General features: G+C 38.7%; 1 protein-coding gene across 1 annotated transcript; it reads left to right on the top strand.

Moving 5' to 3' along the window:
- Window positions 1–126: 126 nt before the first annotated feature.
- POP1 (POP1 homolog, ribonuclease P/MRP subunit) lies at window positions 127–21,655 on the top strand. Its single transcript, XM_058032279.1, has 15 exons — window positions 127–341; window positions 2,771–2,938; window positions 3,776–3,951; window positions 6,118–6,366; window positions 6,888–6,975; window positions 7,276–7,451; window positions 8,066–8,316; window positions 8,449–8,542; window positions 9,319–9,430; window positions 10,366–10,485; window positions 15,436–15,551; window positions 16,872–17,063; window positions 17,946–18,100; window positions 18,853–19,194; window positions 19,999–21,655. The coding sequence occupies exons 1-15, from the start codon at window positions 221–223 to the stop codon at window positions 20,657–20,659; spliced, it is 3,021 nt and encodes a 1,006-aa protein (XP_057888262.1). The 5' UTR covers window positions 127–220; the 3' UTR covers window positions 20,660–21,655.
- The last annotated feature ends 1,393 nt before the right edge of the window (window positions 21,656–23,048 follow it).

Below are 23,048 nucleotides of genomic sequence, written 5' to 3'. Positions count from 1 at the left end.
TCTGGGAAATGTAGTCCTTCGGGGTGGGGGGGGGTGTGTCTGCCGGGAGAATGCGCATGCGCGGTAGCGGGGCGTGGGTGTCCACGTGTGGCGGTGGAGGCCGCGCTGCGAGTGAGCGCCGCGTTGGGGCTGGTGCCGGGGGCTGCGGCTGCACCTGCACCGCCCGCCGAGCTCTCCCCTCCTGTCCCCGCTGCGGAGAGGCTCCGCAACCCCGCCGGAGATGTCTGGGGCGCGGGAGAAGAAGCGAGCCAAGAAGATGAGGAACCAGCCGGCCAGCGTCACGCTGCCCGCAGAGCCGGGGCCCTTCGGCGGCGGCGGGAGCAGAGCCTGCCCCACCCCAGGTACGGCTGCGGGAGCCCCTGTGTGAGGCCATTCCAAACCCACCCGGGCCCCTTCTGTGTAACCTGCTCTGTGTGACCCTGCCTTGGCGGGAGGTTGGACTGGGTGGTCTGCAGAGGCTCTTTCCAGCCCAAACTATTCTGTACCTTGTGAATATGCCCTTCTCTCTGTCATCCCTTCGGTTACATAACGAATCCTTACAGTTCCCAGTAAAGTGAACTTGGATGTTATACCCGATCCAGTTTCTCCCTTGCTTTTCCGCCAGACCTGGGAGCTGCAGGAGGGGCTGGTGCAGTCTGCTGGTGCTGTTTTCCCTCAGATGTGCATGCCCAGCCGGTTTGCCTCCTGGGGCTGGTGGCTCCTGTATCTATGAAGGGTGTTGGCAGGAGGCAGCAAGGCATGGCCCTAAAATGTCAGTGTCCTGGGTTATTACTGGAGCTTTTTGGACACAGGTAACCTTTGCAGCTGAAGACTGAAGGATCCTGTCAGTTTGTATGCTAGATGCTCTTTTTGTCTTTGAGGTTTGACCTGCATTCTCTGTCCTTCAATCGGACTTCAATTTCCACCACCACCTTCACATTTAGATACTTTGTTACCCACGTTATTTCTGGGAAAAATCCAACTTAAAAAAGGACTTGTTACTGTGAGGCCTGCAGAAGTTGACAAATTGCATCTTTGTGATTGAATGAAAAAACCCTTAAGCGTCACTGTGTATTTAGGTGGCTGAAGAGTTCCTAAGCAGACAGAATGACATAGCAAATTATGCTCAGCCATGTCTGAGGATTTTGGAATGTCATTACAGGAGTACTGCTAGATTGAATACATTTTCCTAACTTCATTTGTGGCAGTGAACTTCCAAGATTACACGGTTATGTTTTTCCATTCTGTTAAAAGGCGTAGATTTTTGTCCATGTAGCATCCTTCTCTAGTGTCAGTATCACAGTTTTACAGAGCTGTTTTGTAGAAACAGAAAAGCAAAATCCTAAATAGGAGTTACAAAATTATGAATCTGTACAGTAGCTAAAATAATTTAAGGGTTTTTTAGTTATTAAGTCAGTGATAGTTTTGCCAAACAGTCTTCTGATTATGATTTTTATGTCCTTCATTAAGAGGGCGTGTTTGTGATATGAGTTAATTTTGGGCTGTAGGCCTACACAGATTTGCTGACTGAGACAGCTTCCATCCCTCTTTCCCAGCTATTTCCTTCTCACTTTCACCTCAGTGTCTGGAAAATGCTGCTCTCAGGCAAGTGTAAAACCAGGTCAGGACATAAAAGCTAATTTCTATTTCTACACCAAATTATTTTTTCTGCAGTATTACTGCAGTTCTGTATGATGTGTGGTTGCAGCAGGCTACAACAGTACTGCTGCTAAACATAAAACTTCAGTTTCTTGCTTATTTGAAATGGAAAAAAGAGGTTCTTTGCCTTTTAAAGTCTCATAAATTGAGATGCTGCTGAATGTGAATCTACTCCTGGCTGGTCTTCATGCCAATGGTAGCATTTTTGGGACAAAGGAGCAGGCTTGTTTAAGAAGCTGATCAACCTGAAAACTGTTTTATTTAATCTCACACTCCAGTTCTGTGGACACACAGAAATGATTTTGATTTTGACTAGAGAAGCTCCCTGAATGCTGTTGTCCCTTGTTCTCTCAAGCACTTGTCTTGAGGTAGTGGATGGGGTGATAGGAATGGCTGGAGCTTTTTTTCTTGGATTGTCTAGCATGAACTGCCTGAGAACCATATCTCAAGTTGTACTAGAAATCCTAACTAAGGCTTAACTGAACATAAAGTTATCTAAACTAGTATATAGTATTTGTTAGGCTGAATGTACACGGGTGTTTGAATAAGGATTTCAAGGCCCTCTGAAGCTTTAGGTACTTGCCATGTGCTTAGCAATCCTGAAAGGTATGTCTGGACCTTAGAAAGCTTTACTGTAGGCTTTAATTATTTAATTTCGGTATTGGTTTAAGTGCTTGTACCAGACAAGTAACTTACTGCACCAACATACATGTCTCATGCATACCTTAATTATTGCTCTAAAAGAAATATATGTCAGGCAAGAATACATTTGCTTATAGAAAAATAAATCAAGGAGCAAGTGGAAAAAATAACTTTGCTGTTTTGTTACTGAAACTCTGACAAGACAATATTAAAAATCACTATGATGTTGCATGGACTGATTTTGCTCTGACTCTTGGATTGTGTACCATTTTCAGAGCATGAAAAGTTACTTATTCTACCACAAGTTTGCTTCAGGCAGTGTAAAATTCTTATTTGTTCCTGTAAGAAAGAATATAATTCTTCTGATTTCTGGTGGCTTTTGCAGTTACACGTGGTAAATATAATAGGAGTCTGCAATGCAGCTTTATGAGAAAAGACTAATAGAGTTATTTGTGTTTCTCTAACCTCTTTTCATCTTTAAACTTTCCAGGAGATGTTCGTTCTGAGCAGCAGCAGCAGCAGAAATTTTCAAATCAGTCATCTGGGCCGCCTTACAGGAAAGACCAGTATTTTTCAAAGGGGCAAAGTAGAGGAGAGAGAGGCAGAGGAAGAGGAGGACACCAGAGTGTATCTGAGGAGATGCCAAAATACATAACAGGTTTGTATATGTGAAAAGGTCATAATTCATCTGTCCAGGGCAATTTGCTGGTGATTAAGTTTGCTGTCTTTGTTTTTGTGCAAGAGCAGAAATTAGAACTGATGCTATGTTGTTCTGGTTTTCCTGATTTTCTCCAAAACACAGAGGTAATTGTGAAGTGGAATTAGTGATTAGCTGTTGTTCAATGGGTCCTTTCAGACTTTGGAGTGGAAAAGTTACACCTGCTTGTAGTGAGGGAATATGCATTTTGGTTGCTGTTTGCCAGCACAATGAGTACTGACACTCATCTGCTTTCAATGTAGCCAGTGAAACAGATTTTGCTCATGGTGTAAGTTAAATATAGCTTTTTGTCTAACAGAAGGTTTATTTAGGAGAGCAAATCAGCTTTGCAAAATATGGCAGTGCTGTTATAGTAGATACACTTCCATAAACATGGAATGAGACCAAGCTCTGGATTTTTATTTCATTGTTCCAAAACAGTCCATAATATGTGACTGCTTCCATTTTTTTTCCACGCTAAAGATTTTTTTCATCTCCCTGAATACCATCTGAAAAGATTGCTACTCTAATTTAACAAAGAAGTATTTAATGCAAATAGGAATTGTTGGTTAAACAGCTTTGAGATTCATTCATGTATAAATATTTGCTTGACCATATCTGTTAGCTTCAGGATATATAAAGAACTGAAATTTCTTCAGTGACAGTGTACAGTACTTAATTTTATGTCAAGAAGATATTAGACTGCTGTAGTAGGAGTAATTCCATAGTTTACATATAATATCCTCCTCTGGGTTTGTTTGCTGTTTGTCATGCTCTGATGCAGTTCTTTCATTCCAGTGTCTGCCTTTGCTCAAGCTCGTGCTGCTGAGATCAGTGCCATGTTGAAAGCAGTTTCACAGAAGTCTTCCAACTCTCTGGTGTTCCAGACCCTCCCCAGGCACATGCGGAGGCGAGCAATGAGTCACAACGTTAAACGCTTACCCAGGCGGCTCCAGGAGATGGCCAGGAAAGAGGTATGGCTGTGTGTTACAGCATTTCCTCTAGTGGGCACAGCCAGAGCACAGCGTTCAGCTCTGTAGTTGTTAGTGTTCACACCTGAACTTCTGCCAGACTTCTGAGTACCCTAAACTTTGATTGAGATTTCACTTCAGTGCAGGAACACCTCAGTTTCAGGTGGTAGCTCAAATAGGTCTCACTAACCACCTAGCTCTGTAATTACTGAACATCTTGAAAAGTTACTAGATTAGTGATAAGAGTCCACTCTTTTAGAGCAGAGGGTGTTCAAGTGGTGCACTGGTCCCAGGTGGTCCAAGAGCCCTCAGTAAGACCTGTCTGCCTTGCAGCCCAGCACAGCTTTAGGATGTGACTGGCCTCAAGCTAGTGCAGCTGATGCCATGGTTCGAGTGTTACAGCTCCAACGTGGGGGATACACTGGGGTTGTTGGCAGGCTGCATGATGTTTAAGACTTAGTAACTGACTAGTCCTAACAGGTCATGGAACTCATTTTGTGGTAGTATCTCAGCATTTAGTCCGAATTTGCCTATGGGGTTTACTTGCTCCTTACTCACTTTGGCCTTCCTTTGTTTTTAAAAAGGAAAACTAAAAATGAGTTCAGCAGGATGTTATTGGTAAATGATGTTCCCAGTGTTTGGCATTGATCACTTTATAATCTCTCAGAATTCTTAAAATGATCAATTGAGTTTACTTGGTAAATTTTGTCTGTATTAAGGTTCACAAATTTATTCTTTGCATTCTTTTTTTCTTTTGCATTGTCTTTAAGTTGAGACCTTGCCCCCTCCACCCTGATTTCCTGAAGATGGTTGCTCATGGTTTCAGAAATCATTTCAGATACTTCTCAGCCACACACCAATTACATGTTTCTTAGGGTGTTTTATTGGATCTTCACATTTTACTGTTTTGATTCACATTCTTTTTGCTTTGTCAGACATGACAAGAGATGCAGTTTGGGCCCGTTTTCTGGGAACTGAAGGAAGAAGGCATGGACTGTTTTGTATAGTTATAGTTATGTGTTATCCTTGTTAAATCTAGATTTCTCTAATGTTTATGTTTGGTTCTTTTGTGTCCTGCTTTTTAAACTCCTTTCATATGACAGCCTTTCTGACTTCTGTGTACATGCTCACACTTCCTCTTCCATTGGATTTTTGAGATTATTTAATTGGCCCTGGTGCAGCTGTATTTCTTGTGCTACATTTTCTGCCTTCAGGTCTTTTGGTGTGGCTTATGTGTTTGCATGCTTTCTTGCAGCTTGTCATGTCTCTGTTACATGTTTTTGTAAAGGTTCTGCCTATTACTTTTCAGTGTTTGATCTACATCTTCAAAGTTATCTGTTTCAATTCTGCTGCATTTTCTTCATTTGTCTTCGATCCTTTTTCATGACCACATTCATTGAAACATTTACCTTGACCATCTCTTATCTCTTCAACAAGATTAAAGATGTACATTTTTCACCTACAATGCCACATTCCTTATTCTGTAATTGCCTTTCTGAACCAGTCACCTACCACTGATCCAGTGGCTTGTATTTCCTTCTCTGTGATGAATGATGGGTCTGTTGCTATTCTATTGTCAAGTATTTCTTGGTGAAGTCCTGTTTCTTTGTACCACTTTTCTTCACAAAAAGAAAAACACTGATTGAGTCATGCCTTCCTCTCTAGTTGTGCATCTATATGTAATAGTTCAGACCTTGATTAGGTCTGGTTATCAAGAATTTGTCAGGATATTACCACACTCCTCTCTTGTCAGCTTCTATGAGTTATAGAACTAATAGGGTCCTTTCTGTCAGTCTGATAGTCTGTACTGCTTCTGAATGAGCTCAAACCTCCAAGCATTTTCCATGTCACATTGATTTGTTCATGTGAATATATTGATGTGTGGCAAAAACTTCACACAGGAGGTAGCAGCACTTACTGTTCACTGTTAAGTTTCTGAATGTGTGGGGATTTTGTTTTATATATGGGTTTCAGTCAAACCTTGATGCACTTCTGTGGATGTGATTTGCATAGAAAATTTCAAAGTTAGTTACCATCAAGAGTGATCCAACATAGTCAACATAGTATAACTTAATGTTAGTTCTTCCTCTATTCTTATATTTCAGCCTTTTTCTTTTCAGATTTTTTTTGCCTTGAGATTTACTTCAATTTCCTCTCTTCTAAAAACAGGCAGAGAAAGCTGTGCATCAGAAAAAAGAACAGTCAAAGACTAAATGCCGCAAAGCTAGAAGACGCCACATAAATTTGGTAGCAGAGTTTAATCACCGGCAAAGAAAGAATATTTGGCTGGAAACCCATATTTGGCATGCAAAGAGATTTCATATGGTAAAGAAATGGGGATACTGTTTAGGAAACAGCCCTACAGAGAAGAGCTACAGGGCTTGTTACCGAGCCATGACAAAGCAATGCCTTCTTCAGGTACCACCTCTACATGTTTTGTTTGATATTTTGCCAAGGTGAAGTAATCAACTGCTTAGTTATAATGAATATTTCTGCCTCTGTGAAGTCAGCTTTTAATAAGACTGCCAGGTATGAAATGAATCATTTTATAAGTGTAATTCTGGGTGGCAAGTTTCAGAGAGGATAAAATGAGCCTTTAAAGGAGTCTTACAGTAACTATGAAATACTGAAATACTGCATTTTCAGTTTTCTCAAGAGCGAAGAGATTAAATGAATCCTTATATCATCTTCCTGAGCAACTATTGAGGAGAGATAATTTATTCTATGTCCTTTTTGATCTGTTGGTTTGAGAGGCAGGTTGGCCCTCAAATGAGAAATGCCTCACCACTTTCCTACAGCTATTAATTTTAAGTTAAAAAGAAACTCATTTCACTTTGGCAAACTTTAGAAAATGAAAAATTTTTACTTAAGTGTAAATTGTGAAGCCCTGTCTCATCCTTTCTTAACAAGCTCACTTTAACCCTATCATATTGTTTCAGGACTTATCATATTATTGTTGCCTGGAGTTGACGGGTAAAGAGAATGAGCTTCTGAAGCAACTTGCTCGAATATCTAGCATTGACACAGGTAAAATTTACATAGTTCAAAATAAAGATTCTGAATAGACTAAAGGATGACACATCCTTTACCTTTTTTAGAAATGTGTCAGTAGTAGTTACTCAATAGTAGTAACAGAGTTGATACTGATTTTGAGTGAAAAACGTAATTAAGATGTCATAGTAGGACTAGACATTTTTATTTCAGCGGCTTATTAATAAACTAATTATGGTACAACATAGCCACTCAGCAGCCAGACTGAATTTCAATTTTACTTTGTTTATTAAACAGCATGTTATTTTGTTCTTCAATAAGTATCTTCTTTTTTAGGATTGACATTTCAAGAGGCTTCTTGTCTGTCTGGAAGATTTGAGGGCTCCCTGAATCTTTACCAAGCAGATCGCTATCCTGAGGGTATGCTTGGTCCTGTTACGTTTATTTGGAAGCCCAGGGATGGGTCTGAAAACAGACAGTTGTGGATCTGGGTGCATCCAGCTCTGAAGCAGGTATATTTCCTATATAGTTGAACTCTTATTTCTTTATGTATTGTGCATTATTAATGCTAAAGATGTCATCTGAAAAGTATGGAAGAACTAGGTATAATACATGGCTTCAGGAACTAAGAGTTGGAAGACTATTTCCACTCTAACAATATTCATGTTCTGCAATTTATTCTTATAAAGCTTGTACAGAAGGTGTGTGCTGCTGAGGTGTTCAGCTTCTGAAAACATTTTTAGTGTCACTTGCTTCAGGATTTATGTGCAATATTATTTTGCTTGATTTACATCCTTTCCACTGGCACCCCCAGCAGGCTAAGTTCAGTATCATCATGGATAGTTACATTCTGATACTTAGCTATCAGCTTTAAAAAAAAAAGAATAAAGTAAAATCTTGTGCACAGGCAATTTTTCTTATGTTAATTTCCAAGAGAACAAATTCTTAGCAACTTTCAATATTACTTTCAGCTTTTCTTAGCATGCCCTTGACTTCAGCAGAATTAAATTTTTTTACTTGAAATCCACATAGGAAAATTAAATAATGGAATATAATTTTCAAAAGTATACTTAAGGTTATGCAGTGTACTGCATATCATCCTAATCCAAACTTCATTTTTCTTAAGGATATACTGAAGGAGTTAAAAGCAATTTTTCAGTGTTCAGAGCCTGAAGAAATCTGTATTTCTGAGCCTGTTACAGCATCAGTTCAAGAGGAAAAACAAATGGAAGTTGTTACGAGCCTTGGCAATAAAAGAAAGAAGGAGGATAAAGAAGGAGAAAAAGCTGTGCCAGTGAAAAAAATAATTGGTGACGGCACTAGGGATCCATTCCAGTCCTACTCTTGGATCTCACGGACTACTGGCATTGCAGTCAGGTTTGTTCACAGTAGAGTCAGAAGCTGTGGCTCATAACCACATAACATTGGCTGCATTTCTGGCTGAACAGTACTGGGGAAAATAATGTGTGTTGTCCAATTGCACATTCACCTGAAACTTTGCTGTTTCAGTGACAGAAGCATGGAGATTCTCAGATACCGGCTGATCGGCCCGTTATCGCACTCCATCCTCACAGAGACCCTGAAGGCAGCTTCTGTCCAAACAGTAAGGAAATTGACTTTGCATGTTCGTGTAATTTTGGTAATGTTCTTAGAACGTGCAAGCTTGTTTTTTGCTAGAAAGACCCATAAATTATCTAGCTTTCCTTTCTATAAAGGCCAACCTATGTATTACCCTGGTGGCTTCTCTGTTTTGAGCCTCTTGACTAATGCTGATCTTCTTCTCAGGAAGAGCTCCCACCTGGATTTTAAATGGGAGTAGGAAGAAAATACAAACAGTTGTGCTGAGCAGGCTGTGTAGCTTCTGCTGAGAGGTCCAGAATAATTCATACTCCTTTTGACAAACCACACATCCTGTTTCTCAAGCTATGAGCTAGAGCACCTAAAACCAGGGAGCAAGACATGTAAAGTACAAAAAACTTATTTGTTTTCAATCAAATATGGAGTTTCTCCAGGATTTAGACATTTCATCCACTTCTTGGCATACAGCATCACTGTGGTTTTAATGTTGTTTTTTTTTTTTTTATTGTCTCTTGAAGCAAACATGATGAGGTCATGACATCTCTGGCTTTCTGTAAGAAATAATTAATGACAGAATTAGGAAGCATTGTGGATTGTTTTATTTATATTTGGAATACAGGTTACAGCTTATTAGAGATTTTTGTAAAGTATAGGACTATACTTCATCAAGAAAAAATTACTTTGGTTTAAAACTTGAAGAGGAGGAAAGTGACTATAGTGTTTAAGGCAAACAGACTGAATTTATACTGATAGAAAATAATGAATAACTATTTGAGTTTAATTAAATACGTTTTTTTCCAGGAGATGGCAGATTCAGAAACAGAACTGAATAACTGGTGGGTAGAAAACTGCAAGGACTCTGAAAAAGTATCTCTTCATCAATGTCAAAGTGCTATCTTTGAGCTATTGGAAGGTATTTGGGCATGTGGATGCTGCTGGTGGAAGGGGGGGGAAACTTAAAATCTAATGGTCAAAATTGGCATGCTAAGAAAGTTGGCTTCATTTTGTACATGCTTATTTATTGGATGATCAAGATAGTGATGCATTTGAGAATGTGCTTAGGTACTTGTCAGGGCATGGCAAAGAATTGAAAATGTTACATTGCAGGTATTTAAGGGTATTTAAATCCTCTGTGTAGTTCAAACTCTTAAGAGAGAAACTGAATCTTGTTTGTTATCTTCATTAACTTAGATTTGGGATTGCTGATGGGATATACAGTCTGATGTATACTCTCACTCTCTCCCACCATACACTTCAAATTAAGACAATAAGTTGTACAATACATTCACATAAAATGGTAGCCTCCAATCCAAAGTGAAAGTATTATACTTTGTTTATATATATTCATTTCTAAATTAGCAGTTGTGTATTTGGCTGAATTGTAAAGTATCATAAAATTAACAATATCTTCTCAATTTCTAGCACTGAAGTAGGTAAGGCACTTTGGTAGATCTCAAGCTGTCTATCCAATGTGAGGCAGTTAAGCAGAGATGAGATAAAACTTTCACAAAGCACTTCTGAATTTCCTTCCTCTTGATGACAGGTGTAAAACAAAGGTTGCAAATGCAAAGAATGAATTGAGTATGTGACAGTGACTTCACTTTATGCTAAATGTAAATGTAATTGCAAACCAAGTCTTGCACTGCTCTTGTTGAGTTTTTTGTTACTGGAGATTTAACAAGCATTGGTGAGTTTTCCAAACATGTTAAATAGAATATTCTGGATTGCTTCACTGGCTTACAGTGGTGTCACATCACTACAGGCAAAAATGCACAAAATACTCGTGCAGAAAAAGATCACAGCTTAATTGGTGGTTTCATGGCAATGTTCATCTGTGTGTTTTTAAAGGGATGACCTCACCATCAGATATGCCACCAGGTACGATACTTGGCCTCACTGTTGGAGATCCTCGAGTCAATTTGCCAAAAAAGAAGACAAAAGCCATGCCAGACTTTGAAAAATACCAAGGTGAAATTCCTTGTTTATATTATATGAAGAGATCTAGTTTCTCTGTGTTCTGTTGTTTTCATTTACTGTCATCTTCTATAGATTGTCTCTTGCTGTTTTCCTCTAGGCTTTGGTTCAAAATATTTCCCACTTCCAGAGCCCCTGGCAGAACAGAAACAGCTTGAAAGTTGCGTAGGTTCTAGAGCAGCCGTTGTGAGGGAGGGACGTGCACCAAAGCTGGTCTTGTGCTCAATGGAAGCCTCTGTCTGACCATACAGATGATCCAGGTTCGAATCCTGGCAAGGCCAACCAGGTGCTAAAAGCTCCATAGTAGATTTCTGTTTGGTGTTTAGTCTTCCTGTTTCTCTCTCCAAGAAGATATCTGCTATTTCTGGTTTATAGGCCCACGATGTTGAAAAGTTGCAATTCCACTGCAAAAATTGCAGGATTGGTATTTCAGGTGGCCAAGATGCTGGTTATGATAGAAAATGAAAGATGCAAGCATAACTTCTGAAATTTTCATTTCAGTGCTAACTTACACAATGTTTCAGTGCAAAATTCAAATTCATATGGATGTGAATGTCCTCTAAAAATGTGCAAAAGTATTTGCAGGATATAGGGGAGTTTGTGTACAGTGTGGGCATTCCCGTTTAGGTTGACTGGACACAGGCTGCCTCATCTAATAGGAGAAACATGATAGCCAGCGAGCAAGCAGTAGCAAATAGGACAAATTGAAAGTTCCAGAGACTTCAAAATACTGCATTTCCTTGGTGGTCTGTTTGCAAGACACTAGAATCATCTAGTCTCACATATCACTTAAGTCAGGTTGAACACCTACTTCAGTTACTTTTAGCTCTTTGCAAAATTCTGCTATTTTCATGTTCTTACATCCTCCTATTCTACCCTTTGTATCTAGAGCAGCCTTTCTGTTAATTAGTTCTGCTCAGCTCACTTTCTCATCATTAGTGTTCCTGTTTGAAATGCTGCAGCATACATGATCTCTACTTTGGTTCCTTCCTGCTGAGAAGTAAGGTGAGATATGTAGCACTTGTTTACTGGTTTGAGCTGCTAGAAGAGTTAGCTGCTATAGAAAGTAATTTGATGTCTTTCATTCTGCTTGTCATGTCTGTGAGGATGTGTTCAGGAAGACAAGATCAACACAAGGCATTTAGGTATTTTAAATGTCTCCTAATAGTTTCTCTCCCACTGCTGGAGCAGGTTTTCCCTCAGGAAGGATGGCCATGGTAAAGAGGTAATGGTGTAAGATAGGCAGTCAAGAGTACCTGTGTGTTTCTTCCTTTGGCTGGGTAGAAATGTCCATCTTCAAAATCTTTCTGCCTTCACTTGCAAAATATCTTTCATACCACAAATACTCAGAAAAGCTGGTGTTGTTTTTTTGTTTCTTTCTGAGTATTTTTTTATTTTTTTCATAATGAACTTAAAACTGCTTCTGTGCCCTCTGACTTTTATTTAGCCTTGTTCAGCTAGCAAGGAAAGGTAAATGGAATAATACTTTCTAATTTAGGTTCTGCTAAATAACTTACTGTTACACACAGCTGAAAAATTTGAGTAAGCAGAAGGATGAAAGAAGACAGACAATATCACTGTCTTCCAGTAGAACTTGCCCCAAAAAAAGACTTCTCTAAGATCTGCAGTTCAATTTCAGTGCTTTTTGTTTCCTTCTTCTGAAAAAAAAAAAAAAGATCCTTAGAATTACATAAACTTTCTGAGCCTTGATTGTGTTGTGACCTTACTCAGATATACTAATATTGTGAGCTGACCTCTATTAAAAATGTTAATAGTAATTTATTTGTCTTAATCACATCTTGTTTATTGAGCAATAAAAGGGAACCATTGGTATATTCCACCACCCACTTTTCCCCCCCTTTTTTGCTTCTTGGACATTCAAGTACTATCAGGGTTAATACTAGTAAGATTGAAATAGCACATTAGCATACAGGTTCCATATGTATTTTAGCCTCTCTTGTTCTTCAGTATTGTATAAAAGCCATCTGATTTTCTTAGATAAACGTTACTAATTTAAAGATGCATTGTTTGTCAAATGAGTGAATAGTTTAGGTAAGTTATAGCCATCACCTTTGCTTAGGGATTGTCATACATGTAGTCTGTGGAATGATACACATCTGTTCATACTACTTTTTTTTCCAAAATGCTGTTCTGAGATATGCCTGTGTAGTTTTTCCCTGTCAGTAACACACCAACAAATCAAATGTAATTTCAGTCTTTCCAAGTTACTTTATCTCTTCAGTGCATATGCATGTGTGCAAGCTGTGTGAACACAGGCTGATCAGATTTAATTCAAATCAACTGAATTACTTCTTCAGGCAGGAGTCAAGACTCCTACATGACTGCACATTAGTTCTGTTCCTTTCTCCAGTTTGAAGTGCACATCTGACATTTTGATATGTTGTTACTGTCTCATATGGAGAAAACAAATTCTACTGCCTTAAAAAACACTCAACATGGAGTATGGTGAAACGTCTACATAAACCATGAAACATATGTGAACTAAAGTTCCTTCTGCAGACACAGAGCCTGGGTCCATGCCTGTAAATGCACCTCTTGCAGAGATGTAGGTATCTGTCCCCAGCTGTCCTAATACCCTCCCTCCCTGCAGACAGACACGGGGCTCTCAGACTGCTCCCAGGCTGTGTTTCTCTTTTTTTTTTGTGAAAGGGAGGAAGGAAAGGTTTCAAATAGAACTCTTAGACCTGTCTTCTAAGACAGATAATCAGCTGTGCAAATCAGATCAATAGCTTGAAATGGAGCAAAGACTTCTTCTATTTGCCTGTATTGTCTAAGCACACACTATTGACACCAGCAGAAGTAGCTTGTTGATGAGCTTCATGTGCTTAGTAGTGCAACTTCCTATTTGCTGTACTAGCCCTAACATCTTACTTTCACTATTACCAGCAACTTATTCATCAGTAAGGTTATTTCCCCAGAAATCTTAAAATATGGACTGAAGAAAACAAGAGAGAGGTAAGAAGAATTGGTGTGAGGGTTTGGGATTATGATTTGAATTATAGTATGCTTAGTAGAAAGAATAAATTCTCCAGGTTCAGCAAGGATCAAAGAGAAGGAATGTGCCAAGTTAGAGAAGGATATTTTAGGGTAATAAGGAGGATATTGGATGAGTCGTGGTGACGAAAGGAGACTGAGTTAAAGGTCTTTCTCTAGTGGGGCAACAAATACTCATGCCATTACAGAATATAGGAATTGCAAAGAGCTCTGAGAATATGGCAAGGATAGGCTGCCTGAACTGTAGTAATAGAAAGAAATGTTAAAAAAAGCAAATAACTTTGCAGTGAATAATTTGCAGTTGAAGGAACTAGAACATGTTCAAGTAATTTAACATAAAGAGATTCTGGTGTTCACAAGTGCTTTCTGAACAGAAGATGGAAAAATACTTTCCCTACCTTATGCTTGTAATTATGTGCCCTTCACCCTTGGTTATCTGTAAGAGTCAGGAAGGCATTCCCTAGCACCACACACAGTTTTGTTGCTCTTTTTCTCCTTTTGAGGCATTCATACTTGCTTTCTCTCCAGACAGAATGTGCTTTGCCTTTAAGAGTGTTGAGCTCTCTTAGGTTCCTGCTCACTGTTCTTAATTCTTGGTCAGAGAAGGAATTCTTCTGCTTAATTGGCAAGGATTCCTTTTTTAGATTTGTTGTTCTTAATTTGAAGGAATGCCACTGTAATCTGATAATTTATTTTGCATTTCTTTTCCTCAGATAAATCTAGCTTATTAAATAAGCAAGAATGCATGGCAAGTATCAGTAACATCACCAAACTGTCACGAGTGCTGCAGTAGTTAGTATTTCTTGCGAAGGATTTCGCAACTTTTTGTAATGAGTGCGTCTTAAAGACTGTGGATTTTAAATAAATAATTATTGCAGTTATGTTTGGCAGTACCTTTGGTAGGTACTTTTAGTACCACTGAATAAGCCAAGTCTTCTGTGTTTAAGTCTTTGTCTACATTACCTAGAAAAATTAGCAGAACCTTTTTTAAAGAGATTTAAATAATTTTAAAAAACAAAACAGCATCCTACATATTAAAGGAAGATGTTATGTTCCTTTACTATGTAATACCTTGTGGATGATGAAATGAGGAGCAATCTCTCTTAAGTTTTTAATCACAAAACTATTAATAGGTTCATTGTATTGTTTCTTGGTAAGAATTACTTTACTTAAATGGATGAGCATTCAGTGTGTACTGTGCTGTACATTGAAGGCTGTTAATCCTTAGATCACTAAAGGTAGGTACACATTTTCTTTGCTTTCCTTAGATTATAAAACTGAAGAAGAAATAGGTTATTTAATACTTCAGCAATTCATTTTAAAGCTGCAGTTGTTGTTTTTCTTCAGTAATGTACACAGCTGTTGATTTGTGCAGGCATAAGCAAGAATAGTCCCTTGGTTGAAGCACACAGCCTGAAAGGATCCTGAGCAGGAAACTAGTACTAAATAATTGTTGTAGGCTAAGCATAGCCATACAAATTTTTCCTGTATGTACATTTCTTACAGGTAACTCTTGCTTCTCTTACAAGTTTACTTAGGCAGACTTATTTCAGGCTTTATAATGATGCTCTCTGTGATTTTTACTGAATCTGTTGAGCTTCACACTCTGCCAGAAAGGCCAGATTCCAGAATATCAAAGGTGGTATGTAAAGATCTAGTTTACATTGCCAACAGTCATGTCTTTTATTAAGAAGAAATGCTGTTGAGAAAATACCAGGTTGGTCTTTCTAACATGAACAGTTGATTTCATATTTTGTGTTTGGAAAAACATGTAATAGTAAGGTGTGCCAGAAGCAGGGATGCTTGTTGAGCTTTTAACAGGCTTTTCTTGGTTGTCTGCTCATTATGATATGGAGGTGGCTTTGGTAATTTGGTACTTCAACCAAAAAAATGGTTTGAATTTTTTTTAAAGGTTCTTTTCTTTTGTAGATAATGATAAAGTTAGGCAGCTGTACCTGAAGGGTGTACCTGCAGACTGTGCTCACAGCTTTATCTGGGACCATGACATCTGTAAGAACGTCACTGAAAATAAAATCTCAGAGCAGGTAACTCAGTAGGTGGATTGCCATTGAGTAAATGGTTCATGGAGTCCATAGAAGGAGACTCTTGAAGTTTGTATAAATCTAAGATTAATCAATAGCTTCCTTAATGTCATAGTATCCAGCTGCTGACGTGTTGTGATTTTTTGTAACCTTTGCATAATGTTCTTTCACAGTCATTGACCATGGGTTCAATTAAAAGAAAGCTTTATTGGATTGCCTGTGGGACTGTAGTTGTAGGTTTACATAACAGAAAAGTTTGGAATTGGATTTTCACACATCACCTTGACTTGTGTAGCAGAAAAGAGTGTCACAGGAAGGCTCTGGCCTTAAGCTGTAGGCAGGATGATTCTTTTGAGTGAAAGAACTGTGGAAGCTGAAAGGAAAGAAATCCTGTTTTTCTGAACTGCAGCGCACTGTGCTGTGGGTATGCTGGGCAATAACTTGTGTTTTGTAGAGAACTTCCAGTTTGCTGTTGCAGGTTTGAAATCTCCCATCTTCACATTTTCATTGACAATGGAGGGCAGCCCATAAAGTGCATGGATAAAAACGTGATTTAGTCCCAAGAGCTGATAAACTTTTGCCATCATTGTAATCAGAAAGAGAAAATGTGTGTATGGCAAAAACATCTTTTCAAATATTCTTTCTGAAATTTAATTTGTGCTCTTTCAAACTGTCTGTCATGGTGTAAATAGGCAGAGTACTTAAAAATATTACACTAGCATATGACAGTTACCAGAACAATCTTTTTGTATATGACAATCTTTTTATATATAAGTGTTTTTTATGCTGTCATGAAATCTAATGTTTACCTGATAAAACACAGGGAGTTGGATGGTTTGTTTCTTCGTAAATGTATTTTTAATGTGGTACAATGGCATATAACAACTGGTGATTGACAAAACCTCGGTGCCAGCATGCTTTATGTGAAACTGTTTGATGACCAAAACTTCTGCCCCTCTGCTTGGATGTAGTTCAGGTTTGCTCCATGTATTAACAGACTGAAAGCACTTGTTCAATTTGGTGTTGTGCACAAGTGTATAAACACAAAGTTGCAAAACTTGATTTTCCTCCTTCATCTATGTTGTGCCTTGTACCTACTGTTTATGAAGGACTGTGGAAGTAAGAAGGGGAGAAAAAGGGTGCTTAATACTCTTTTCTAAAATAACTTTTCATGCCTTGATGAAATTCTGTTAAAATATATAGTGTATTACTACTGTATTTTCCCTAGCTGTAAGCTCACCTTTTCTCTGTGTCTTGGAAGGGTATCTGGAAGAGGGAAGAAGAATGGTTATTGACTTATGGGAAATGTCTCCTCCTTCTCAGGATTTAAACCATATGAGAGCTCAGTTACTGGTACCTGGATCACATCTTGATTTGGGTCCTTGTGAATCTAAGATTCCCATTCTGTTGGTGCAGCAGCCAGGGAAAATGGCTGGAGAAGATCGACGAGGATGGGGGAGTGGCTGGGATATCTATCTCCCAAAGGGCTGGGGCATGGCTTTCTGGATTCCTTTTGTAAGTAACTTTGATGGCGAATTGCAAGTAAATTCAATAATTTATATAATTTAGTTTAAATTAATTGATTTTAGAGCGTGTACTTCACATTGTATAACCAATTCCCAATTACAGGATCAAAATTTCACTTCAAAAAATGGTGTATGAACTGGTTTATATGACAGAAGCTTGGCCTTGAAACTTAAACATTAGCTTTCCATATCTTCTGTTGGGAGACAGCTGTGCCCACATACAACTATGCCCACATGGCAGTCTAGAAGCAGCAAATCAGTGGGGAGTCAGGAGAGAAGCTGAAGCTATACCTCTCTGTGTTTCTACAAGCATATGCCTCTAAAGAGAAATCATTTGGTGCCTGCTGCTAATCAATTTCCAGCTTGGCTATCTACACCTCTGTCACCAAAGTTGCTGATTTGGGAGAGGGCTTAAGACAAAGTTTGAGTTAAGCTTGAATACTCCTTTGATGCTGTTTGAAGCAGCCTGCTTTGTGTGTTTAGGTGGCAGTGTTTTTACCTTTCTGCAGTTAAAATGATGCTTTTGAATGTTCAGGGGATTTAGTTACAGTGATACCTATTGTATGGTTAAAATACATTGGGCAGTGGTTGTTGAAGTAATGCAACATTCCTGGCAATGTCCAACATCAGAACCTGCGAAATTCTCTTCAGTTTTGTTGATAGTTTTGCAGAATTAAATTTAAAGCATGAATAACTGTTTTGTTGAAATTAGCATTTAGAACTGTAGAAACCTTGCTTAAGTTTATTTTTTAAAGCTTAAGTGTTAGACTTACAGTTTTCTAAGCATTTCTGAGCATTAATGTTTTGTTTCAGCTAGGAACCCAGAATTGGTTCAAACGTTGCTTTTTTGGGTGTTTGATTTTTATAACAGATATATCGAGGTGTACGAGTCGGTGGCTTGCAAGAGGCATTAAAGCATTCTGAATACCAAAGAACACCTCACACTCCAAATGATTTCCCAGACTGCCAGGCAGGAATGCAGTTTGCCAAAGAACTGGAAACAAGTCTTCTTGAAAAATTTAAACGGTAACATTAATTTAAAAATTGGTGGTAAGAATGACAAAAATTAATACTGCTTGAAATATTCCCTTAATTATATGTTCTTGTGTTCATTTAGACTTGGACTTTTTGAGATCTTTCACCAGTGTTTTAGGAATCCTAGATATATTTAACTCTGCTAAACAGAGCATATAAATTAAACCCTTCTATTCCCAGAGACATGCTCAGTTATAGAGCTGTAACAAGGCTGCATAGCAATAGAATAAACAAAACTATTTTCAGATACCTAAGCAGCAAATGGGGGAGGAGGTAAGAGAATGCAAAGGAGTATGTCCAAGTATGTACCAAGTGTTGAAAAATAAAGTAAATTAAGAGGTACATTTTGGTATATAATTTTAAGTATCAGGCATTCTGAAGATTGCATTCATTTTTACTGCAACAAAGAGAGCTCTTAACCATGAGTTTGGAGTAGCTGGAAGTGTCCTCTGCACCAACTGGTGTTGGTTCCCCTTCCAGATAGGAGGGGAAAATAGGAGAAGTTCAGAGGAAAAGGTGGTGGTGTGAGTCACAGCAGGTAGATGTTTCTAGCATGATTGAAAAGATACATCAGCATAAATATGTCTGCATATTTATGTAGACATAAATACAGCAGCATTTTCTAGAGTGTAATTTTAAAATTGTTATTCAATGAGGTTAGAAAGTTAATTGTGCATTCCCTTTCTGGTTTAAGTACTTGATTTTGAAAATATTCTTACCTACTTATTTGATTTATCATTTAGACGTCCACCTGCAAAAAGGGCAAATTATGTCAAGCTGGGCACTCTGTCTCCTTTCATCTGTCCTTGGGGGCAGCTGACCAAGAACTGGGAAGGAAGAATGAAAGCTTCAGGAGGATTTTTATGTCCTTCTTCCCCTCATCCTGACTGCTGCACAACTGAAGGGCAGACCCTTTGTGACCCCAAGGCAGAAGTGGTCAGAGAAGCTTTTCCTGAGAATGGTGAGGCAGAGGAGACCATGGAAATAACAAGTTCTGAAGGTGCCCTAAAGACAGAGGATCTTACAAGCATCCAAGATTTTGGTGAGAGAGATGAAACTAAGACAAGTGACTGTATTGTTCTCAGGTATGACAAAATTATACACACATTTATTTCTTAACTGGTATTGAATTGGGGAAAAGGAAGAGCTCAGCCTTGATTATTAGCGTGAGAGAATTATTTCATCCAAATACAGTGAGATTAAATAGTTTTGTCACAAATCAGAATCTGCTGTTGAGTGGAAATCCTGCTTTTCTCCAGCAAACTTGATGGCTACATAAAGAAAACTCCTTAAAGTATCTTAAGTTTAACACTTTGGAGTTTACTGTGTTTTTAGAGTTTAGATATTCTATCTGCTTCCAGGTCGATGGAGCTTTTAGAGGCTCATATTTGTGACTTTAGGACTGTTGGCTGTGAAAATCATCTTGCATTCTCTTCCCTAATACATCACCACAGGTGATTCTTGCACTCCTTAACAAGGTCCCCAGAAAATAGAGAATCCTCCGCATTCCAGTGCAACACATGAGGGCAGCAACAGTACTGGAAAGTGCCTGAGCACAGGTCTTTCATTTTTGTGTGGTTACCAGGGGAAGAAAACACTGAAAGTTCTGGACTGCATTAGTATCACTGGAGATTTTAGAGTGTTTGTGGTTTTAACAAGCTTTGGGGGTTTTAACAAGTGATGTCTCCTTCCTTCTGAAGACAACTCATGAGTTCCACTCACCAAAGTTCTTTTTAGGCTAAGGGTGATACAATTACCAGCTTGGAAGGTTACAGAAAGCCCCAGGGCTTTTTTTAAGTGTGCTCTTGCAGATATGTGGGGTCCTGGATTTCTGTTAAACTGCTCATTAGTAACTATCTGTGATGTTTGTTTTCAAAAATTTTTAATAGGAGTGAGAAACTACTAATGCAGCTGTCAGCCTGGTGTTACCCCACTGCTGGGAAAGATCGGCGGATCCGCCTCGTTTCTCGGCTGGGACAGAAGGAAATGACTGAAGATGTGTTTTTGCCAATTTTGATGAGTTACCCAAGGGCTCTTGTCTGGGTCCATTTGTCACTCTTGAGAAAGGGGAACCCTGAATTACATGCCATGATTTGCATCCCAACAGAAGATGACTTGCTGCGCCTAAGCAAAGACAAACTCTTCTGTGGTCCACAAGAACCCAAGCATCGTGACATATTCAAAGACAAGGTACAGAAGCAAAAAGAGGAGAAGAAGAAGAAGAAAAAGGATAACGTGAAGTCCCTAGAGAGTGACCCTGCAGGCATTCCAGATGAAGAAGCAGCTGAGGACCATGAAGACCTCATTCTCGGTCTTTGGTCAGATGCTCTCCCAGATGTTACTTCCCACTGCTCCAGGACTGTCTTGGGGTATGTCACTCGAGGGGATTTTTCATTGGCTGTAGGCTGTGGAGAAGCACTGGGTTTTGTTAGCTTGACTGGGTTAATTTATATGTTACACAACCAGCCAGCAGATAAGAAAGGGCTTGTTTTGTTAAGGACTCCAGCATCTTTACAGTACAGGTTTGCAAGACTTACTATTGAGGTTTAAGCATCATTGCAGTGCAGTAGAATGCCAAAAATACCAAAGAATTTTGTTTTGTATTGTGGCCTTTCTGATTTGTCTCAAATTTGAGGTTATTCTGAGCCAAAACAGCTCTATGAAATAATTAAAAAGCTTTTCAGCCTTATTCAAGAAAATAACTAATGCCTAAAGAGAGTAGAGTTACTTTTGATGTCTGCATTGCTAAGGATTTCTAACAGATCATTATCATGATCTTCTTTATCTCTAAAGAAGCATATTCTTCCATTTTTTCTCCTCAAAGCAGTGGATGCTATAACAATATACAGGATATCATCATGTTAATTTTAGAAGTCTTTGCTCAGATGGACTGTAAATTTACAGTGCACTTTCACATGTAACTGCATGCAGTCTGATCCAGTGTATATAGCAAGTGGTTTTCCTGATTCCTCGTATCTGAATAGGTGTGGCTGCAGTGCACCAGAGCTATGCAGAGAAAGCTGAATGCTTAAATGAAATACAAATAAAATATAGACCAGCTATGTCATTTGGAATTATGGCAACTGGAGCTTTTAAACTGGAAAGCATGTCAGTCTGTCTCCCTGGTTTGAAAGGTAATAAGCCTTACAGATGCAAATTGCTACTGAATGCCACAGTGGGTCAGCACATATTTTCTGTTAATAATAGGGGATATTTTTGTTCCTCAAAACCTGAATTTAGTTTTGTATGGAATGTGCTAGAATTGAAGATTTCTTCATGTTACAGTACAGTTCATGAATGTTGTTCAAACAAACATAAAACTTGTAAAATATGCTATGGGGTAAAGGGAGAAAGCTATTTGATTTGCCTGGGGTAGTGTGGGTAGGTTGTTTGTGTTTGGTATTCTGTTGTTTGGGTTTTTTTAATGATAGCTTTAAGCATCTAGCTGTTCCTGAGTTAAGGAACTTGAAAAGGAATTTACAGTAATATGCTGTAGTTTAGTAGCAGCATGATACAAATATATGTCAGTTGGTAAAATTATCCTGAAATGATCATGTACAAATAAAAATGTAATGTATTCTGGAATTAATAGTCTGTTGACTAAGTTTGATTCTTAGAGAAATTAAGTATGGATTAGTTAATGACTTTTTCTTTCGAAATGTCAGTGTTCAACTTAATTTCCTCTTTCACAGTTTTGTTTGAAAGTCTTAGGCAAATTTATTAATGTTGGCTGGAGTTGTTGGAGGTAAGATTTAGTGTGCCTTTACCCTCAAAATTATTAAAATATAGGACCATTTAAATATGGCACACACATGGGGAAGGAGGAGGAACATCTGATTGCAAGGGAAATATTGGAAGAGGGGCTGGATTTTGTTTTTAAAGTCTTCAGAAGATGGATTGTAGAATGTGCACCAGCAATGGGAGTTGTGGTGGCACGTGGGAAAGAAAGATGCAGTTTCCAGCACAGCTTGGATTGCAGCTCCCTGAGAAATCATGCTGAATGGCTCTTCACTGCTCACCTTTGATGCACCTGATAAAGCAATCATGGTCCCAGAAAGGTCCTGGGAAGCATCTGCAGGAAAGCCAGCAGATGGCCCCAGAGGAAAGAGTTTGCTTCTGGCAGGGCTGGGATTCACACGCTCCTGGCTGTGACTGTGAGTGCTGCAGCCTGTAGGTATGTGAGAATAAGGAGCCCCTTAAACTTTACAGCCTGGCTGCTCTGATCAAGTTCTCTCATGGTAATAATCCTGGATGTAATGAACCTTCTGAATTGTAAGCCTGACTGAAATATTTCTAGGATCACAGTTTCCAGAGCTGTGCTTCATGGGAAGAAAGGAGGGCAGGTGAAGTTTGTATGATTTTTTAACTCATCACCTCCCTCATCTTAATAGATAGATATTTACTTGCCTCAGTAGACCTGGCTTGTATGTGAGAAATAAAGAGAAGCCCCTACCCAAGCTATCATTTTTTCTTTTCTGCTTGTAGATCTTTTGTTCACTGAGTCTTTCCCAGGTTTTTATTTAAAAAAAAAAAAAAAAAAAAAACAACATCTGGAGTTTTTCCTTTTTTTCTTTCTATTGGTAATTTCTGCCAGGTTTTCATTTTGACACTTCCTGTTACTTTTCTTTGATTTTCATTCTCTATTTTTGATTTATGATCCTTGTCTCTAGTGAGCCAGTGAACAGAAACTGGAACTCAAGTGCATCCTGTTCTGTATATCTTGTAATATTGTTACACAGTTGTTTTCCTGTAAGTCAGTGATTTATGCCTTAAGACTTCACTCCTTGTAAAATACACTGCAAACCAGTTAAGTTAAAAATGCTCAAAACTCTCAGCCAAAATTTGTCAGAAAAGTACTGTGACTTTATGTAGCTGCAAGGAAATTTTTATCTGTGGTTGCAATTTCCAGATTCCATGTGTCTCAAGGGTGATTTAGTCA

Source organism: Melospiza georgiana, chromosome 1 (genome assembly GCF_028018845.1).
Source record: "Melospiza georgiana isolate bMelGeo1 chromosome 1, bMelGeo1.pri, whole genome shotgun sequence".
Taxonomy (NCBI): domain Eukaryota; kingdom Metazoa; phylum Chordata; class Aves; order Passeriformes; family Passerellidae; genus Melospiza; species Melospiza georgiana.
This window is presented reverse-complemented; position numbering and strand designations above follow the sequence as displayed.